The sequence below is a fragment of the Sciurus carolinensis genome, chromosome 1 (genome assembly GCF_902686445.1).
Source record: "Sciurus carolinensis chromosome 1, mSciCar1.2, whole genome shotgun sequence".
NCBI lineage: Eukaryota > Metazoa > Chordata > Mammalia > Rodentia > Sciuridae > Sciurus > Sciurus carolinensis.
This window is the reverse complement of record NC_062213.1, coordinates 95,736,760-95,756,788: the sequence shown is the minus strand read 5'-3', so window position 1 is coordinate 95,756,788 and position 20,029 is coordinate 95,736,760. Positions and strand designations below refer to the sequence as shown.

The 20,029-nt window shown below is 49.4% G+C and overlaps 2 protein-coding genes across 8 annotated transcripts; both read right to left on the bottom strand.

Annotated features, from left to right (window-relative positions):
- Positions 1-216: 216 nt before the first annotated feature.
- Positions 217-10,341, bottom strand: Crtc2 (CREB regulated transcription coactivator 2). 5 transcript variants are annotated; one of them, XM_047524205.1, is made up of 15 exons: positions 10,049-10,186; positions 8,844-9,341; positions 7,329-7,430; positions 7,135-7,251; positions 5,853-5,914; positions 5,126-5,194; positions 4,853-4,956; positions 4,725-4,754; positions 4,492-4,556; positions 4,321-4,370; positions 3,940-4,184; positions 3,179-3,585; positions 1,642-1,905; positions 981-1,167; positions 217-852 (listed from the first exon to the last, which is right to left on the bottom strand). In XM_047524205.1, the coding sequence occupies exons 4-15, from the start codon at positions 7,165-7,167 to the stop codon at positions 632-634; spliced, it is 1,737 nt and encodes a 578-aa protein (XP_047380161.1). In that variant the 5' UTR covers positions 7,168-7,251; positions 7,329-7,430; positions 8,844-9,341; positions 10,049-10,186; the 3' UTR covers positions 217-631. The 5 variants fall into 5 exon arrangements, with proteins under 5 accessions (XP_047380161.1, XP_047380144.1, XP_047380134.1 ...); XM_047524188.1 differs by lacking the exon at positions 8,844-9,341 and having other exon boundaries at positions 10,076-10,341; XM_047524178.1 differs by lacking the exon at positions 8,844-9,341 and having other exon boundaries at positions 10,049-10,340.
- Positions 10,342-10,810: 469 nt separating this feature from the next.
- Slc39a1 (solute carrier family 39 member 1) lies at positions 10,811-20,026 on the bottom strand. 3 transcript variants are annotated; one of them, XM_047552657.1, is made up of 4 exons: positions 19,847-20,026; positions 13,801-14,019; positions 13,520-13,650; positions 10,811-12,413 (listed from the first exon to the last, which is right to left on the bottom strand). In XM_047552657.1, the coding sequence occupies exons 1-4, from the start codon at positions 19,905-19,907 to the stop codon at positions 11,757-11,759; spliced, it is 1,068 nt and encodes a 355-aa protein (XP_047408613.1). In that variant the 5' UTR covers positions 19,908-20,026; the 3' UTR covers positions 10,811-11,756. The 3 variants fall into 3 exon arrangements, with proteins under 3 accessions (XP_047408613.1, XP_047408623.1, XP_047408632.1); XM_047552667.1 differs by lacking the exon at positions 19,847-20,026 and adding an exon at positions 14,737-14,879; XM_047552676.1 differs by lacking the exon at positions 19,847-20,026 and adding an exon at positions 14,425-14,622.
- Positions 20,027-20,029: the final 3 nt, after the last annotated feature.

The following is a 20,029-nucleotide window of genomic DNA, read 5'->3' as shown; positions in this document are numbered from 1 at the left end:
TCTTCCTGCCATCATGGAAGCCTACATCCATCCCAGGCCCTCATGTTCAATCTGGGATACTAATTCTGAGGCTCAGGCCCTTCAACAAAGCACAGTAGTATTGAAAAGATGCAACACGCTTAGCAGATAAAAGGGCCATAGCCCAAGATCTCCCTAGATCCCAGCCACACCCCAAACAGTAGCCAACCACACCGAGGGTTTGATAGGATTTTTTTATTAACATATAATATATTTAATAAAAAATAATATCCACTCTGGCTCTTTTCCTCCATTGCAAGGAGAAGAGTAGTGAGGAGGGGCTGGCACTGCCCACCCCTGGGCATCTGGATAAGCCCTGCCTCTGGGGTTCCCCTCTACCCCCTGCTTTCCAACAGGTTGTGACCTCCAGACAGATGTTTTTCAAAGTTGCAAGTGCTTTAGGCCCTCCCTTGAGCTCCCCCAGGCCCACCCATTGTGCAGAATTCAGGGGCCACTTGGACAAACCCCTTGTTTTTTTCTCATTCTTAGGATCCTTTGTTCATGTTAGAAAGAGAATCTGGGGGCGAAGAGTGGAGTTGTTACTGGCCAGGAGAAAGGGAGGAAAGGGACAGTGATGGGAAACAGGGCCAAGAAGGATGGTGGTGAGGTTCCCTCACTGTAGCCGGTCACTGCGGAATGAATCCTCTACAGCAGGATCGGGCAGCAGGGCACAGGGGTCACTCAGCATGTTTAGCCCTTCCAGGCCCAGTGGCTCCATGCGCAGTTCATCTTCCAACCCAAGCCCCAGCTCCAACCCAGGTGCTGACATCTCAAAGCCAGGTACTCCAGCCAGGGCCACTGCAATTTCCTTAGAGAAACCTGGGGAGGAGTCTCCTGCAGGTAAGATATAAGTAAGGACCACATGCCCCATCAGCTCTCCCAAGACTCCTCAATTTCTTACTGTGTCAGCAAAGGTATCACTCCCTACCTTCCACTGCCCATCACCACCCGTGCCTACTCACCTGTGAGGACAATGTTAGGTCCTGAACCATGGCGGGAACAGTGGGTCAAGTTCTGGTGGTTGAGAGTGTGAGGGTCCTGGGGGCCACTCACTGGCACCTCATCCCCTAAAAATCCAGGTCCTTCAGAAAAGCCAGGGGGATCCAGCACCAGACTGGTTGATGGGCTCTCCATGCTGAACTGCTCCAGCTAAAGACACAAAGATAGACATTGAAGAAGTAGGCTTCAGAACAGGATGTCCCTGCCTGCCCCTGGCCAAACATGTTAACATGTCCCCTTCACCAAGCAATTTTCATCCACCCCAGGAACAGAGGCAAAGACAGAGGAGGTTGGCAGCAAGCAGAGCAAGAGAAGCGAGCACGGGGCCCGAAGTAGGTATGGGCACCGTACCTGCTGGGCCAGAGCATGTGCATGCCAGGAAGAAAACGAACGGGTCAAGGCAGGAGTCATCAAAGAGCAAGCTGAGCAGAAACAGAGGGGTAGGAATAGGGGTCAAACGCAGGAAGACAGGAGCCCCAAGCCGGCAGTGCTGTTACCTGGGGCAAAGGGAGACCCTTTCCTCTGAATGACCCAATTCAGAGTGCACCAGAGATACCACTCAGGCCCCCTGGGCCCACCCTCAATCCCTCTCCCTGCTTCTGAGGTAGAAGCCTGAGTACTCACATTTCCCAGGCTGAAGTCACTCACTGGCCGGTGATGAGACTGTTGCCCGTGCCCAGTGGACCCAGGTGGGTATGGTATCTCATAATGTGACTGCCTGCCTGGGGGTTGCCCACCAGAGGGCTGCACTAAACAGACCTGAGCAGGCAGCCCTGGCTGCTGCAGAGGCTTTGGTTGCTGGGTGGGCAGAACCAGACTTGGGGGGCTGTATGGGTAGGGGGGAAGCCGCTGGTCAGTAGGCAGTTTACTGGTGTCCAGGGGGACGCCCTGAAAAGAAACAAGAAAACAGGGGAAACTTACCCCTCCAAGAATAACCCTTACAGTTTCCCACCCTCTAAGCTGCTGCCATCCTCAATACAAACATGATAATGCTTCATGTTCTCATGGGCACCCCTGGGCCTGGTGGCAGTAACTCAATAATGCATATTAGAATGGAAGTGCTAAGTGAGGTTAACACTAGGATAACTCTGAATCTATTCCAGAAATGAATCATCCCTTAACATTGGTATGTTTAATGGTTGTCAGTAATCAAGTACTTGTGACACATCTCACAAGCGCCTGTTAACACCACAGTGCAGCTGAAAGGTGTTGTTCTGAAGACTGAAGAGGCCAGAGGAAGTGGGAGAGAAAGGAAAAGCAGAAAAGGAGGGAGGGAAGGTCTCCACCACTGAGAGAATGGAACACCTACTGGCCTGGCCTCAGTCCTAGAGGAGAAGGTAAAGATGAAACACAGAACACACATTCCAGGGAACAGTAATGAAGGAGAAGGAGAAAGTAGGGCAGAGGAGAGGGAAAAGGGAAGCATAAGGGTGAAAGAAATGAGGAGCAGAAATGACAAAGAAAGAAAAGAAGAAAAGGGTGGGAAGGGAGGGAAGAGCTGAGAATTTTAGCATTGAGGAAAAGCCTTAAAGTTATTCCAGTTCCAACTTGCTATATAAACCTGGGGAAGTTTACTTGCCTCTAGGCCCATTCCCTCATCTGTAAAGTAGAAAGGGATTGGACTCCATAGCCTGAGATTCTCTGATTCTATGAATTCTATGAAAGGAGGGGAAATGGGAGAGGTGATGGGACAGGACAGAAGAATGGGGGAAAAAAATAGAAAGACAGAAAAGAATAAGAAGAGAATGGAAAAAGAGAGGATAAGCTACCATCTGTCAAGCACGGGTCTGGGCTAGTAGGTATGGTACATTATTCATTTGATGTACTTTAGTGCATTTGATGCTTACAAAGCCATTTTTGTCTTATAAAGGAGATCACTGAGACACATAGAAGTTGTCAAAGGAGACTCCTAGGAAAAGGCAGAACCAGGATTTCAAACCAAAAAGCTAAACCCCAGGGTTTGTACTCTTTAAGCAAAAAGGAGACAAGACAAATAAAAGATGGGGTAGGTAGAGGACAGAGAGATGGAAGGGGATGAATAAGACAAGGGGTGCAGGAAGTAAGGGGAAGAGGTATTTGAGGAAAGGATGGAGGGAGAGAATTCGACAGGAGAAGAGAAGGGGAAGGGAGACAGACGTGTAGGGAAGGCAGCCACGCATACCTGAGTGATGGAAGACAAGGTGGGTGACATTGTTGGCGAAAACTGTTTGGGCAGCTGCTGTTGGGACCTTCTGGCGTCGGCTGGGCCCACGGGCAAACTCAGGGGGCTGAGGGGGACACGGCGGTGACGGGGGGAGGTCCCAGGGGTAGAAGCTGGGTAAGGGGGAGTGCCCAGGATGGGTGATGAAGTGGAGGAAGAGGAAGAAGAGGAAGAAAGGGCCGGAGCACTGAGTGATGGGTGGCCCAGGGAGGTGGTGGGCAGTGTATGGCGGGTCAACGAGGAGGCAGGCAGTGAGGGGTGACTGTGGGAACCCTGGAGCTGGGGCTGAGGACTGCTCAGGGAAGCCTGGAGGTTGGGATTGCTTAGGGAGGACTGCAGGGATGGGTGGCTGAGAGGTGAATGAAGTCCTGCAGGCACAGACAAAAAAACCAGAGATGACATTACTGATGAGAACTGGAATCCTTTCCACCTAGAATGGGTTGCAGTGACCAGACTATGAAAGCGGCAACACAATGTCCTTCCTACTCTGTTTCTGACAGTGAGACTGGCATTGCCCACCTGGGGATTGTTCTCCATCTTCTTTTTAGGAAAAGTCACACCTACCAGTTCTCATAGGCTGAGAAATGTAGTGAAGAGATCCAGGGGTGCAGGATTGCTGGGCTGGCGGACAGTCATAGGATCCAGCTCAAACCTCCCTACCCTCCATCCCTCTAGCCAGGCAGCATCTGATGGGTACATACACGACCAGGAAAGCCACTCACCTGGTGCATCATAGCCCGGGCCCAGGCCCAGTCCTCCACTGATGCCCAGGTGAGTCATGGTGTGGGTCAAATTGGAGGTACTACTGCCCCCACTCAGGCTGGGATAGGTTGTCTCTTCAGGGTCCAGGGGGGTGGGCAGCGGTGGAGGAAAGTGCAGGTTGGTGAGGTCAGGTAGGGAGCCCCCAGTGTTCATGGCAGGAGGGAGGACAGGCACATTGGCAGGCTGGTCAGGAGATGGAAAGATGCTAGGAGAGGGACAGAAAAAGAAAGGTGTAAATGGAGGGGAGGAGAGTCAAGGAAGAGCAGAGATCCCTCTTGCACATCTCCCTGGAGTTCCCTCCCTCACTCCTGCTCCTCAGTCAGTCTTATAAAGGAACTTACTTAATTCCAGGAACTTCACAGGACCGAGGTCGGGAGGAGGATGAGGACAGCTAAGGAAGACAGGAAGAATGTGGAAAATGAGGACAGAGCTCAGTAGGGAACTCTAGAAGCCTGCCCTATGGGAAGGGGAGAGCAGAGGAAAGTGGGTGACACACAGTGGCCCACACCTACCTTCTTAGTATCCCATGGTTTCAGCAAATGTTTGTCATCTAGCAAGTTCTCCTCAATAGCAGGGACTTGAAAGAGAAAGACAAGTGATGGGGAGGCTGGAGAAGAAGCCAGTAAGGCATATAGGAAGCAGAGACAGGCAGAAGGGAGTCTTGTGTCTTAACTCTGCAAGAAGTCCCCAATGCCAGCCCAGAAATTCTTTTGGTATTTGGTACCCAGTGTTGAAGAACACATACCTTTGGAGTCTATTTCACCATCCAGAAAACCTGCAAGGGATGCAGCGAAGTTGGCCGCAGCCCCACTTGCCTATCTGATTCAATAGAAAGTTCACAGCTACTCCCTACCCTGGGATTTGGTCACTTACCCCCACGGCGGCTGGGTAGGACACTGGGAGGTGTGGGTCCTGGATAAGTGTCCTGGGGGTTGGGGTTCATCACACTTGTATGAAGGGCAGAGTCAGAGCTTGTCCTGTTAGGAGAGTAAAGAAGAGCTGGCAGCAGTAATATTTTCCTAGTGGCCCTGCCCTGCTCAGCAAGGGCAACACTAGCTGGGCTGGAACAGGGTGGGAGTGAAGGAACAGGGCCCCATAAAGTACAGATTGGAGAAGATATGGCCTAAATAAGGCAAGGACCATCACCTGTTAAGTGCAGATGGTAGTCGAAACAACTGCCCCTTCTCTACAGGGAAATTGCTCCAGGGCATCGTCCTGGGGTAGAAAAACAAAGTCAAGAGTAGGAAGAATGCTGGCAATGAACAAGAAAGCAGGCAATGAACAAGAAAGCAGGCAATGTGAGGCAGCCAAGATGGAAATGGAGAGGGCTGGGTACCAGAATCATTCTTTTTTCTGGTTCTTCTGATGCCTGTGACCCATGAATCCACCACCCCGCCCAACCAATCTAAGAAATCTGGAAACTTCTCAACTCCTCTCTGCCAGGACAAGCTGAATGGGAAATGTGGAGCCCAGAAACTCTTTTGGACATGAGTGCTAGGGCTAAGATGGATAGAGGAGGGGTTCAGAGATCTAATAGTGTCCAGCACTATATCTGGCACCCACCCTTGACAGAAGGCAGTCATTTTCACCTGTCTCCCTGCCTTTCTCCCTCCCCCCCCCCCCCCCCCACATCCCACACCCTGCTTGGCTACAGTTCTATTGGTCCTGCTTTGGCTGGACTGGGAGGCTTGGCCACCCATGTCAACACAGCCAAGACTGGACTCTGATCACCTACTCTTGTTGCCCCCACCCTCCCAGCTGAGATGTTACGGGAGGAAGTACTGATGAAACCCTAGTCTAGTAGCCCAGCCCAGCCCTATCCCCTTCCGAAAGTGACAGAGAGTGGGCAGGGGACTGACTGATCTGGACTCACCTTCGCCAGCTGGACTCTGGAGGAGGAGATAAGTAGGCAGAACTATAGGGAGAACTGTCAATGTGAACAGCACCAGTTAAGAAAAAAAATGGAGAATGGGTAAATGGGATAGCAGGAGGATTGCCAAGTTTGAGGATAGCCTCAGCAACTTAGCAAAACCCTGTCTCAAAAAAGAAGACTATGGAGACAGTAGTTATTTCTTTTTTCTTTTTTTTTTCTTTTTGATACTAAGGTGCTTTACCACTGAGCCACACCCCCAGCCCTTATTATTTATTTTGAGACAGGGTCTCACTAAATTACTTAGAGCCTTGCTAAGTTGCTGAGGCTGGCCTTGAACTTGCAATCCTCCTGTTTCAGCTGCTAGGATTACAGGTGTGCGCCACTAAGCCTGGCTAGATAGTGACTTCAAAACACACATACCTTTCTCTTTCTCTCCAAGTGGCAACAGTGGCGTCAAAGAATGAAGAGAAAGGACTGGGGATGTGGCTCAATGGTAGAGTGCTTGCCTAGCATGCAGAAGGCCCTGAGTTTAATCCCCTACACTAGGAGGAAAAAAAATTAAAAAAAAAAAAAAAAAAAAAAGGAACGGGGTTGGAGCTTGGTATGCAGCTCAGTGGCAGAGTGCTTGCTTGGCATTTGCAAGGTCCTGGGTTCAATCCTCAGTACTGTGTTTAAAAAAAAAAAAAAAGCATAGGGCAAAATGGAGCTAGAACAATCTAGGACACTGTCTGGGCAGGACTTAGGAGAGACTAGTGTATAGGACTCTGAGACTGAAAGGAAACAACAGAAATGAAGGGATCAAGCCTCCCTTAGCAGGAGACATAGGGAGCCCCCAACTTGTGCAGTACACTGAATCAAAGTAAGGACAGCTGGGGTCAGCCAGAGAGGAGGGCAAAGCCTTAGGAGCAACAGCTCCTGTCATAGGAGCCAGCACTGACACATTGGCTGTGGTCACTTTGCACTGAGGCAAGGTAAAGGAGAGCTTCTGGAAAAGGATGGAACTGGATAACATTCAATGTCCCTTACTGCTGGACATGATGGCTCATGCCTTGTAACCCCACAACTAACTCAGGAGGCTCACAATCACAAGTTCAAGGCAAGCCCTAGTGATTTTGCAGGACCCTGTCTCAAAAAATAAAAAGGGCTGGGGATGTAACTCAGTGGCAGAGAATCCCTGAGCTCAATCCTCAGTACTATAAAAAGTAAAGTCCCTTCCTACCACCATTCCCTGAAGAACCCTTCCCACTACCTCCCAGATTCCCCAGTCCTCTAAGAAGGATATGTGGCGAGGATATCGGCGGAGTGGGGACACCATTCTGCGGGGATCTCGCTGCACTCTTTCCACCAGCCCATGGTGCCGAGTGCTCCGAGATGAATCCAAAGGAGATTGGAGGGGGCTCTGCCAAAAGGGACAGGTGAATCAGTAGAGGAAACAGCCTAAGAACCTCCACTCCTCCCTGGCTGAAGTCCACTCACCTGGAACTCAGCCAGGCCACAGCCAATCTGGTTAACATTGGGCAGAGAACCACCATAATGGGAGCTTCTTGTGTATGCCAGTCGCAGTTTTTGGGCCTGTAACTGAGACATGAAGGACAAATGGGAATGTCAGGGAGAGTCCTGAGCACTGTTCCCTTTGGCCATCCTTGACATCCCTGTCACCAGGATATGCTGCTGCAGCTTTTAAGGTATCTGTTGGGGGGGGGGAGGGGGAGAGCCAGTGCTAGGAGAAAGGTCTACAGAGACCTGGTACAAACAATCCACCCCAGCCCTTCTGCAGGCTACCCTCATCAATGACATCACTACTGCCTATCTCAATCAGCATCAGACTAAGCAGAGTCTCTAGGGGTTACCAGGGACTAGTCAGAGAGACGAATGCCTATTAGACACCTCTAGTTTCATTTCCAGATGTATCCAGGACTAATCAGAAGGGCAAGGTCACAGGTGGATGTCAAAGATGCATTATTGCCATCCTCCCTCCTTCACACTCATGAGAGCACAGGCTTCTTGGCTCTGCCACTTGTCCAGCCTCGAGAAAGCTACACACAGCCTGTACCTCCCAAACTAGAAGATCCAGAAAATAATGGCTCTCCTCACTTCCACTGGGCTCTATGGCCTCTTAATAAGCAAGAAAGACTAGTGAATGGAGGTGGGCGAGGACTCAGGAAACCACTCCAGTCTGGGTCAGAGCCATCTCCCTGGCCTTATCCCCATTTCAAAGAGATATATGTCTGACACAGAAGTGATACACCATATCCCTCAGCCTGACATGAATCTTGTGTCCTTCTTTAAGAGGTGAGTAGCTACTGCCAAGGCTCAGTCACTACCAGACAAACAGACCCAGAGCAAGGCCATGGGGAGGAGGGTAGCTGAGGATGGTAAATTCTAAGAGCTTCCAGGTCACACTGTTGCCATATAAGCCTACATCAAACCTGACTTCCTGTTCCAGGAGCTCAACCTAGTGAGTTGGTGGGCACCATGCTGACCTCTGGGTCACTTCAAAACCACTGTTAATAAATATGGTAACCCTAGCCTCTCAGTGGAATAGATATGGCCATATCTCATTTGAATGAGCCCTCCCAGCTGGCCAGGTAACAGACTGAGCCCCAGATCTCTCATTGCCAGCTCAAGATTTTTAGATCCCCAGGCCCTGGCCATGTATGCCCACTAGACTTTCTACATAGCAGAAAGAACCAGAAGAGAAAAAGCAAGTAGAAGGGTTCTTTTGATAAACCAAAGCACTACAAATAGGAGTCCCAGCTTCGAGTTTCTCACAGCCTTGTTTTCACATTCAAGTCCTAAGATCACACCATGCCTCTGCTAGAATCATGGTCCAGAGGGCAGAGCTGTCACCTCTGTCAGCTGAAGATGAGCCTTTCTCCCATCTTCTCTCAACAGTGGGAGCATAATCCTCATAGTAGTTAGACTGGGTTATGTGAGTGCACACGTGTTCACACACACACACACACACACACACACAACTTGCCTCCTCACCTATCTTTTTTCTGTTCTGACTTCCATAAACTAGGGCACATGGTCCCTAGAGACTCAAAGGGGAAGAACACAAATAATCAAGAGGCACACAAAAATACAATCAGAGTCACAATCATTGATAGATGCAATCACAAAGAATGTTGAAATGTGGTATTTATGTCCACCATCTCCCCTTAAATTCCTTCCAGTTCTTTGCCATGAGGGATCACTGCAAAAATCCTCTCACCTATTAATTGACAATAATGTGTCCCTAAATTAGCACTGCATAACAGCTGGGCAAACTCTTGACCCTGGCCTGGCTCCTTTGACATCCAGCCTTGGGCAGCAAGAAACCAAGGCCAGAGGAGCTTCAGAGGCAGCTTGTCAGAGACCTGAAAGTTCTAAGAATTTTCTAGGAATAAATATTCCCTACTCATGGAGAACCCTCCAAGGGTCCTCCATGACCCACAGAATAGCCATCCCCTAGAAAGTCCAGCAAATCATCGGGTTCCATACAACCTAAAAAAAAAAAAAAAGAAAAATCAGTTACCTAGTTTTGGGATCCAAAACTCTACTTTTCCTTCAAGGCGGTCAGGGCAAAACACCAAGCACCAGCCTGTGTGCAGTGGACCTCACCTTCATTCACGTCAGGAAACCACAAGAAGTATTTGAAAAAGGAAGCAGAGGGACGGGACGCAGGAGGGGACTTCCTGCCCCACTATACCAAGCACTGCTCGTTCAAACCGCTCAAGGGGCCCTTTCTTGTAGGTACCAAAGTGCTAAGAGTGGCACAACAGGGAAGAGAGACCAGTCTAGGGATCACAACCTCAGAACCAAATTAGGGACAAGCAGACCATCCTGCAATCCATAATCCAAGAACTGGGATGCTTCAGTGGAGTCCCCAAGGGAACTCCTGCAGGCATGCAGAGGACTCCTCACCTCCACTGGACTTCAGGGATCCAACTCCCCTCTCGGCCCATTCCCGTCTCATGTACTCGGTCCCCAGTCGTTCCCACATCCCCCACTTCGGTATTTCGGTCTCCCGAGCAAAATTCATCTTCCAGCCCCCTCGGCCGTCAACCCGCGCCTCCCAGACGGCGGCGCCCGCTGCCGCTGCCGCTGCCTCAACCCTGTTCCGCCTCCTGATCTGCGACTCCCGCCCCCGCCCCGCCTCTCCTCTCCGTAACTGCTCTGCTTCGCTCCCGCTCCCCGGCGCGGCCCCTCACCCGGGTGGAGCCGATGTCCATCATCACCTCCTCGAAGGCCGCCGTCTCCTCGGCCTGACGCTGCTTCTGCAGCGCGATCTTCTCACTAAACTTGCGTGGATTGGAAGCTGAGGCCGTGGCAGAGCCAGGCCCGTTCGCACCCGACGTCGCCATCTTCCTCCCGCGTTCCTCCCCGCCACCTTCTCAGTACTAGCCACGGCCTCCGCCGCGGGCCCTGGCCGGGCTCCTCCAGCAGTAGCCGCCGCCGCCGCCGCCGCCTCCGCGAGCCCCGCGGCTCGGCTCCAGCCTAGTCCTGAACTTCGGCGCGCGGCCCGCCGGGACTCGTAGTTTGTTTACGTGACCTCTTCACGCCCGCAGCCACGCAGCACGGAGAGGAAGCGGACTACACTTCCCAGCAGCCCTGCCAACTCCGGGAACCCGGGGCTCTCTCCACCCCTTGCCTGCTCCCTGCGCGGGGCACACTGGGAGTAGTAGTTCTGTAACACTCGGTAGCCTATGAACGCGAAGGGGAGAGGGATTAAGAGAGGAAAGGAAGAGGGAGGGAATGATGGGGAAGGGAAGGGGTGGAGACAGGGAGGGAAGAAGGAAGAGACAAAAGAGAAAAATTTTGGTCATCTTCAGGAAAGAGGAGTGTTGGGACGAGTGAAAAGAGTGAGACCAAGGATCTTAAAACAGCTGTAAACATCTGGGACTCAGGTCTTCCAATATGCTGGCCAGATGCCCACCCCTTTCCCAAAACAAATGAATCCGATACCAAAGAGATGTAGAAACATCTTTTATTTGGGTAACATGTCCCAAAACAGGTCAGTTAGTAAAATAGATTCTACAGAATATGGCCCTATGAACAACCCTCCCTCCCCCAAAATAACCATTCTCCCTTGGGCTCCTCAGGTATAAAAAAAGTTTTGGCAGCTCAGTGTTTATCATCTGGGCATGGGGCACCATGACCGACCATGTTTGTATCCTTAGGGTGCAGCAGCTAGTAGGTGGCCGCAGCTCTCCCCTCACCCAGTCAAGCCCAGCAAATATTTGTGTCCCACTCCAGATTCTGGAACCAAAGTTAAGAGCAAGTAGGTCTCCTCCACTGAGGTGCTGAGTAGGACCCAGTGCCATATCACTGTGCTTTAAGAAAGAGGGAAGGGATTTGTTTGGCACTTTAAAAATAGAGGAGTGAGTGAAGCTGGAGAAGCCAGAGAAGATATCAAAACTGGCAGGGAGAGACTATTTGGCACTAGTCCACTGGAGGAAGAGAAGATAGATATGAAAGTAGGACGGGTCCACTTCTATCTGCAGAGTGCTGAAATGAGCTAGAACCAACAGGACACTGATCCTGGACCTATGCCCTATCCCTACCTTTATCCCACAGCAGCTGGGTGACCACCTCCAGGCTTCCCAGTGTCAGCTTACCCCTATGTGTAGTGTGTGACCTCTGATCTAGCAGTCAGGGTCTGTCCCAATCCTAATATCCCCTGATCATGTCTCTAGTGACTTGGCCATTGTCTTGTTCCTTAGGCCTGGGGCCAGCCTCTTCTCTGTCCATTTCCCTCTCATTAGTCATAGTTCCAAAAGGTACATCCCTACCTCACGAGAACTCTTTGGACCTCAATACCTCCAGTCCCCATTCCTTCCTATTCCCTACACACTGGGGAGGGGAGGGAAGACAAGGGCACCTGGTAGTTAACCTCCTCTGCCCCTCTCTTGAAGTCCCCTAGATTTGGACAAAGAGAAGACCAGTGAGAAGGGCAAAGCCTGCTAGGAGCAGAATGACCTTGAGGATTCTCTGCTCAGAAGTGGCCAGCTCCTGGGGCAGGATTTCCAGGAAGGTGATATAGAGGAAGGTGCCAGCTGCCATGCCCTCCAGCACAGACTGAGCCAGCTGGTGCAGAGGCCCAGCTGACTCTGCCAGAGCTGCGCCCAGTCCAATGCCCAGAGGTGTCATGCATGAGAAAAGGATTCCACAGCCAACCACCACCTGCACTCGTAGGTGGCTCTGCAGCAGCCGCAGGGATAGGCTGACTGCCAGGATACCCTTGTGGAGCAGCAAAGCCAGGCACAGTTCCATGGCCCGAGCCCGGTCTCTCTGAAGCCCCACTGCCAGCCCCTCAAAAACTGAGTGCAGGGCCAGGGAGAAGACCAGCACACAGGCACGCAGGGCTGAGGGGGCTGCCAGGGCTCCACTAGCCTGTGGGACCCCTGGCCCATCATGCCAATGCTGTGGTCCACCATTCACTGTTCCCAGCAGAGCCCTTGTCTCCTCCCGAAGTGGTGGCCCCGACTGCTCCTTGTAAGCCAGCGTGATCTGTTCCATCACCAGGACTAGGAAGAAGCCCATGGCCAGGATGAACTCTTGCAGGGGAAATTGGAGCTGTGGGCAGAAGTGGCAAGAGTTCAGGAGACAGTACAAGAATAGAGCAGTCAGATACAGAGTCTGACTGCATCACAAACTCAAAGTCTCATACAGACACAGGGCCACTTTTGGTCATACAATAATGAAGTTATTTGGTGATAGAATGACAAACAGATTATGGTGTCACACACAGTGTTACATGAAGACCAAAGAATCTCAACTTTGGCACTATTAACAATTGGGCCAGAAAATTCTTTGTCACAGAGCTGTCAGATTCACTGCAAATTGTTCAGTGATCGCTATCCACCCACCAGATATCATTAGCAAGCACAACCTATCTGTGGCAACCAAAAATATCTCCGGACATTACCAAATGTTTCCTGGGGGCAAAACCACCCCAGCTGAGAATCACTGATGTAGATGTACAGAAAGTGTCACTGCGGACACACTGGCTCACCATCCCAAATGCTCACATGAATGTCCCAGGGACATTCAGTCTTTTACAGTTATATGGAGATAAACATCATTCAGTCACAGAAATATAGAAGATTGTAGCCAGTGTGACTTCCTTAGTCTTTGGGGTGGGAGAGGAAAAAGGAGGAGCACGAGATGACTTCCCTGCATCACTACCCAACTGTCTCAGTTTTTCCTATAATGAGTTTTTCTATGATTTGGATTTGATCATTCCCCACATCCCACTTCCTCAGGGTAAAGTCTTTTTGGTTAGCAATACCAGGTCCCTAGGAACTGCCTCCTACACGTCCCATGCCTGAAGTGACCTTTATCTCCAGCCCTTCATGAGAGTGGCAAGAGTGATGATGGCTCCTGGAGCACTATTAACTTCCTGGATTTAAGAAAGCCACAGAATAAGTCAAACGCCTGATAATAAGGTTCCTCACACTGTCTCAAGGGGTAAAAAGAGGCCACACAGGGTCTGGTAAGGGATAAGGAACACACAGAGTTATGCCCTATAACAGAGTATCACAATTCATAGGCTCACATGCCAAGAGTCTTGTACGCAGTCATGGAATGACACAATGACACATGCACAGATCTACACAAACCACATATATAGTTGGACCCATCCCCACACACCAGGTCACATGCTGGGGACCAGTGCTCACCGTCACATGCAGTGCTGCCAGTGCCTCATCTATGGCAGTCAGGTAGTCAGGCAGCAGATCCAGGAGACAGGTGGCCAAAAAGACACCTCCTGCGAAGCAGCTTACTAGACTCAGGGCTTTCTGGCGTGAAGCTGGTCAGGAGTGGGACACAGAGGGAAATAAGCAAATGAACCACTTGCAGGCCCCACTACCCAACCCAAGTAATGGTTACTTCTGCCTTCCCCTCCTCCCTAGGTTACTTACTTCAACCATCCACAACGGAAAGGAAAGGAGAAGCTCACCTGAGGTTTCATGGTTAGCTCCAGGCCTGCGCAGCACACAGACAGGTACCAGACTGCAGAGGAGGGTGAGCACCAGCAGCAGCACCAGGGCCCCCAACTTCACCTCTAGCCCCATAGGCATCAGAGGCTCTGAAGCCACTGCCTCTGGGCGCCACACCAGGAGCTCTGGCTCTCCCCAGGGCCCCATGGTGGTTGTGGTAGTTCCAGTGACTCTCAGACCTAGGAAGATAAAACCAGAGTGGGTGGAGAATGATCACTCAGGAAAAAAGGGGTCAAGAAAAGGGGAAGACTGGTCAGCAGAGTGCAGTTCCCTCACTCCAGCTACTTTCTGGCCTTCCCCAACTGGGGGTGACTCATCCACTCCTGTACCAGGAACATTCTTTCCCCGCACCCGGGCCTTTATCTCTCCCAAGTGACTTGTTCAAGGAAGCCAACAACAGGGAAACTGAGGCACAAGAATGCCAATGTGAATATCATCTGGAGCCCCCAGAGAATCTAAATACGACCTGGAGCTGGTGTCCCCTAAGGCAGAAGTCTGCCTCCCCCTACCCACTCCAGAAAGAAGTGGATATAGTGAAGGGGACTTGTGCTGTGGAGAGAAGTCTGAGTAGCTTCGTGGACCACCTGAAAAAGATAAGTTTGGGTGCTGGATCGCGCTCTCGCTTCCCTTTCCCCAGCGCCATCCCCCGGAAGCAAAGAGCGAGCCACAGGCAAAAACGTCTGGCCGATGGCCAAGGAGAGGGGCCTGGGGGTCGCGGGACGGCTGAGTCGACAGTGAGGGCGGTGTCTGGAAGTCCCGGCTCCGGGAGGCGGGGTCAGAGGTCGCCAGCGTCGCGAGAAGCCGATGAAGAATGTGGAAGCTGGGACCCCGTCTCCTAGGCCCCCGGAGGCCTGGGCGGCAGACCTCTACCCCACTCCCTGGGAGCCCACACTCACCTCGCAAGGGTCTCACTACATGCTATACACTCGGTTCCGGCCTCGGGTCGGGAATTCCCGCCCCCTCCCCATGGGCTTCCCCTCCCCCAGCGGCCGCGGCGTACCCGCGCCCGGCTGCCAATGACAGCGCGGGGTAGGCGGAGCTCGGATAGGAGTGGCATGGATTAGGAGAAATCAGAGACCAGAGTCAGGAGAGGCGGAGCAGTCGAGGAGGGGTGAGAGTGAGTGAGAGCAAGGGAGGGGACTAGGGAGAAGACTTTAGGGCTACACGCCCTGGGTGCAGTTAGGGAGGTCCGCAGACTAGCCAGAGTTGGCGGGACAACAAAGGCTTTGATCATAAGGAGATTTTTTAAAGAGGGAGGTAGAAACACTGCGGGCAAGGCTGATGCCCCATCCTTGCCCCCGCATTCCCAAGTCTTCCATCCCGCATCTCGGTGTGAGTATATCTGATTGGCTATGGTCCAGTGTCTCCTTATCTTATCTCTTAGACTTCAAGACCCTGTCAGTGCACTCTGGCGCCAAAAGGAAATCATTCCCTTCTTGGGACAACTTTCTTGCTTGACTTACCTCGTCAGCACCCACAAGGGGGGGAAATGGTAAAGGGGAAAAGTGAAGAGAAGACATGTCTTGAAAATCATCCCTTCCAGACTACCACTGGCGCAGCTGACTTTTGCACAGCCTCCTGCCTTCTCCCAGCGGCAGAGAAGTGGAGGAACCCAGTTCAGGGGTTGGTGAAACCCTATCCTCTGAACAGCCTCTCTCAGCATACCAATTGACTCCAATTGACTATCCTTTCTTCAATTCACTTACCATGCCTCAGGCATGGTGCCAAGATTCTCTCCAGTCTCATTTCATACTCTCTTCCAGCCTTGCTGGCCTCCTTTCTGTTTTCTGTTCCTTCAATGCACCAAGGTATTTTCAACTCAGGATCTTCACTGTTTCTTCAGCCTGGATCCTCCTGGCCCACAGCCCTGTGCTATGAGTATCCTCTCCTGTCCTCACATTGGGTAAAAAAACGTAAAATAAAAAAGGCAACTCAAGCCGGGCACCATGACTTACACCTGTAATCCCAACGGCCATGGAGGCTGAGGCAGGAGGATGGAGAGTTCAAAGCTAGACTCAGCAAAGGCGAGGCACTAAGCATCTCAGTGAGATCCTGTCTCTAAATAAAATATAAAATGGGGCTCAGAGGTCAAGTACCCCTGTGTTCAATCCCTGGTACCCCACCCCACCCCAAAAAAGGGTCTCAGCCTACTCGTTTTTGTCTACTCTTTTTTTGTAAAGGTGAAAAAACCTCATTGCCTTAAGAAGGGACAAAGTTATGCCTCAGATAAGGCTATAGAAATGGAGACCAGCAACTTCTCTAAGTAAAGTTAGAATATAAGAACTTATAGAGGAAGGGAGTATAAGAGAAAAAAATATATAGACCCCCAAGAGCAAGACATAAGTGAAATGGGGCCATAACTTACCAATAATCATTACTGTTTCAAGTTTTTGTATTGGTTAGTTAGTTGGTTTTATTCATTTGTTTATTTGTTTTTTGGTGCTAGGGAATTGAACTCTGGTGCTTTATCAGTCCCAGCACTTTTTACTTTTATTTATTTATTTATTTATTTATTTTGGGTGCTGGGGATCGAACCAGGGCCTTGTGCTTACAAGGCAAGCACTCTACCAACTGAGCTATCTCCCCAGCCCGTTTACTTTTATTTTGAGACAGGACCTTGCCAACTTGCCAAGGATGGCCTCAAATTTGTGATCCTCCTACCCCAGCCTCCAGAATTCCTGGGATTACAGATGTGTGCCACTGTGCCAGGTCCATTCCTCCAAGTTCTTAATTAAAAAATAAAAGTTGCTATTACAGGTAACTCTAGATTGTTCAAGGAAATATTATGCATGCTATGTTTTGACTGTGGCAAATTATGCTTTCAAGATTACTGGTAATTAGTAATATTAACAAGGAATCATGACTGAGACTCAGGAAACTTGGATTCCAGTTCCAGCTATACTTTAACTTATATACATAAATTTAATTTTATGTATTTTTTATTATAAAATTGGCATACAAAAATTGTATATATAGTTAGGTACGTTGGCACATTCCTGTAATCCCAGCTACTGAGGAGGCTGAGGAAAGAAGATTGCAAGTTTGAGGTCAGCCTCCACAATTTAGTGAGACCCTGTCTCAAAATAACAATTAAAAGGAGCCAGGTACCATGGATTAGGCCTACAATCCCAGCATTTTGTAATCCTAGCAGTTTGGGAGGCTGAGGCAGGAGGATCCCAAATCTGAGGCCAGCCTTAGCAAAGCCCTAAACAACCGTAGTGAGACCTTGCCTCAAAAAAATAAATAAATAAAAAGGGCTGGAGATGTCACTCAGCAGTAGAGAAGCCTGGGGTTCAATCCCAGTACCAAAACAACTTGTATATATTTATGGTGTAACACATGATGTTTTGAAATGTACACACACACTCATACACACACACACACTTTGAAATGGCTAAATCAAGCTAATTAACAAATCCATTACCTTACATATTTATGATGAAAACACTTAAAATCTACTCTTGCTGTGTGAGTGGCACATGCCTGAAATCCCAGCGGCTCAGGAGGCTGAGGCAGGAGGATCAGCCTCAGCAAGTGAGGCACTAAGCAACTCAGTGAGACCCTGTCTCTAAATAAAATACAAAATAAGGTGGGGGTTGTGGCTCAGTGGTCAAGTGCCCCTAAGTTCAATCCCTGGTACCAAAAAAAAAAAAAAAAAAAAAAAAAAAAAAAAAAAATCTGTTGGCAATTTTCAAGTGTACAATACATCATTATTAACTACAGTCACCATGTTGTTCAACAGATTTCTTGAGCTTTACCTTAATTTGATATGTGATTTAAATCAAGTAATTTTCCCTCTGCAGAGCCTGATAATCGAGGGAAAGAAGTTAAATTAGCAGATGATGGCAGTTTCCTTCCAGTTCTAACATGAACAGAAACTGCCTATATTTTCCACTTAATCATCTCTGCACATGAAGCTGCAGTAAGTCCCTCAAAATGCATTTAACCACCTTCCCTTGCTCTCTGAAAGATCTAAACAAGAACATCTCTGCTTTTGTTAGAGTTATGCATCAACCTCGGAAGCCTGCTTTGTCTCTTTACTACCTGAGTATGATGCAGAGATGAGCAGGAAAAGATATAGTTGGGAAATTTGAGAAAGCCCAGTAAGACAGCTTAGAATAGTGTGAAGATGTTGGTTTGGGCATCCAAATCTTGGTTCAGGTACTTACAAAGTAACCTTGAGGAAGTTAGTAACCTCTGTCTGCTGTTACTATGAGGCTCATGTCAGTAACATGAAAATATGACTATATAATAGTTGCTCAATAAATACTAGCTCCTTCCTGTTTTTACCCTTAGCTTGTTTAAATCTTCACAGGGAGAATCAAACCAGTTCAAATTTCACCCCAAATTTTCCTGCCTTACCCAGCTGCCTTATATGTGAAGTACTACTGGGAGGCAGGCAGATGACAATCATAGCTATATCAATATAACTCTATTATTTTACTTGAAGTGATTTCCTGGGCCATCAGATAGTAGATAAAGAAAAAAAAAAAAATCATGAACTACTCTTTATCTAGTCACGGACTATTTTATAGTCATCTGTCTCCTCAAGGGTAAAATTAGCAAAATATCACATGCTCTATCTGCCTCTGAGCTGTTGTAGATTAAATGAGAGAACAGTGTTTATGAGAAGTTTTTTAAACTATGTGAATGCAGCTAGGCATGGTGGTGCACTCCTGTAATCCAGCTATTAGGGAGTCTGAGCCCAGCCCAAGCAACAAACGGAGAAACGGAATCTCTATCTCCCTCCCTCTCCCGCTGCCTACCCACTTTGTACTGGTGATTGAACACAGAGGCACTTTACCGCAGAGCTACATCCCCTGCTCTTTTTATTTTTTATTTTGAGAAAAGGTCTCGATACATTGCTGAGGCTAGCCTTGAATTTGCAATCCTATTGCCTCAGTTTCCAGAATCCCTGGGATTACAGGCGTGCACCACCGCACCCGGCAGGAGACTCTATCTTAAAAAACAAAACCAAGACGGTCATGCAGGCACATGCCTGTAATACCAGCTACTCGGGCAACTGAGGCAGAAGGATCACAAACTCCAGGCCTCAGCAATTTAGCGAGAACCTGTCTCAAAAAAATAAAAAGGGCTGGAGAGGTAGCGCAGTGTTAAAATACCCCGGGTGCAATTCCCAGTGGCAAAGCCAAAACAAACAAACAAAAAAGCAGGGTACAGTGGTACACACCTGTAATACCAGCAGCTGGGGAGGCAGAAATAGAAGGATCACAAGTTTGAGGCCAACCACGGCAATTTTGCAATAACAACAAAATATAAAACAGGTCCGGGGATGTAGCTCAGTGATAGAGACCCCTGTGTGCAATCCCCAGTACAACAAACAAATAAACACCACCACCACCACCCCCCCAAAAAAAATATATATATATTACATATTATATATATATATATATATATTTTTTTTTTTTTGCTGGTAATTATACGCAAATTCCCAAATGCAAGAGGTATTTTAACTTACTGCACTTTTCCAATCCCTTGTCCCTCCGTTAGTTAACAAGCCAGAGACTGTGTATGTACAGTAGCATAATGTACGGATGACGGATCTGGAAAACCCTCGATTGCGCAATTTTTCGCCCACCCGGGCAAAACCCTGTGTCTTAATTTGGGTCAACAGATTATTTAATCCTAGGTAATAACCTGGGGCTTCAGAGTAATGTGGTAAACAAACCCAAACCAAGTCGCTCTGGCCAACATCCCCCAAACTCCTCCTCACACTCCCACAACTTATCCACTGTTCTACCTGGCCCTTTAGTCCCGCGGAACCCAATCCCCGCCTCACAAATAAATACTGCGGCCCCATTGGCTTGTCGCCTCACAACTAATTCTGACCAATTACGAAGGACTCAGCCTTGAGCTGATAATTCCATTGGCTCGATTCCATGTCCCTCAAAATTCTTAATCATTAGCTTCCAACTAGGACTCAAGCGTGGGAAGAGCCCCACGCGGTGGGAGAGGGCCTGCCCTTAAGTTTTGGGCGTGACTCACCGCTCCTGTTTGCAATCCTGCTGTGGTCTCCACCCTTGTAAAAGCGATGACTGGAGAACATGCACTCAAAGATCTTGTGCACCAGTCACAGCCATCTCTGTCTTTCCTCGAGGAGACATCAAACTCTCAGAAAGCGCTATCGCTAGGAGAAACTGAGGCACAAAAGACGTGACTACCTGTTTT

Bases quoted from the DNA above. Each gene is read 5' to 3' on its own strand.
- Crtc2 (XM_047524178.1), bottom strand. From the start codon at position 10,201: ATGGCGACGTCGGGTGCGAACGGGCCTGGCTCTGCCACGGCCTCAGCT. The intron at 4,371-4,491 runs GTAGGTGTGGGC...TGTCTTCCTTAG, and splicing joins AACCATGGGATACTAAGAAG to CTGTCCTCATCCTCCTCCCG. The intron at 853-980 runs GTGAGTAGGCAC...TCTTACCTGCAG, and splicing joins ACCTAACATTGTCCTCACAG to GAGACTCCTCCCCAGGTTTC.
- Slc39a1 (XM_047552657.1), bottom strand. From the start codon at position 19,907: ATGTTCTCCAGTCATCGCTTTTACAAGGGTGGAGACCACAGCAGGATT. The intron at 14,020-19,846 runs GTGAGTCACGCC...TTATCTTCCTAG, and splicing joins CAGGATTGCAAACAGGAGCG to GTCTGAGAGTCACTGGAACT. The intron at 12,414-13,519 runs GTGAGCACTGGT...TTCTGCCCACAG, and splicing joins TGGCAGCACTGCATGTGACG to CTCCAATTTCCCCTGCAAGA.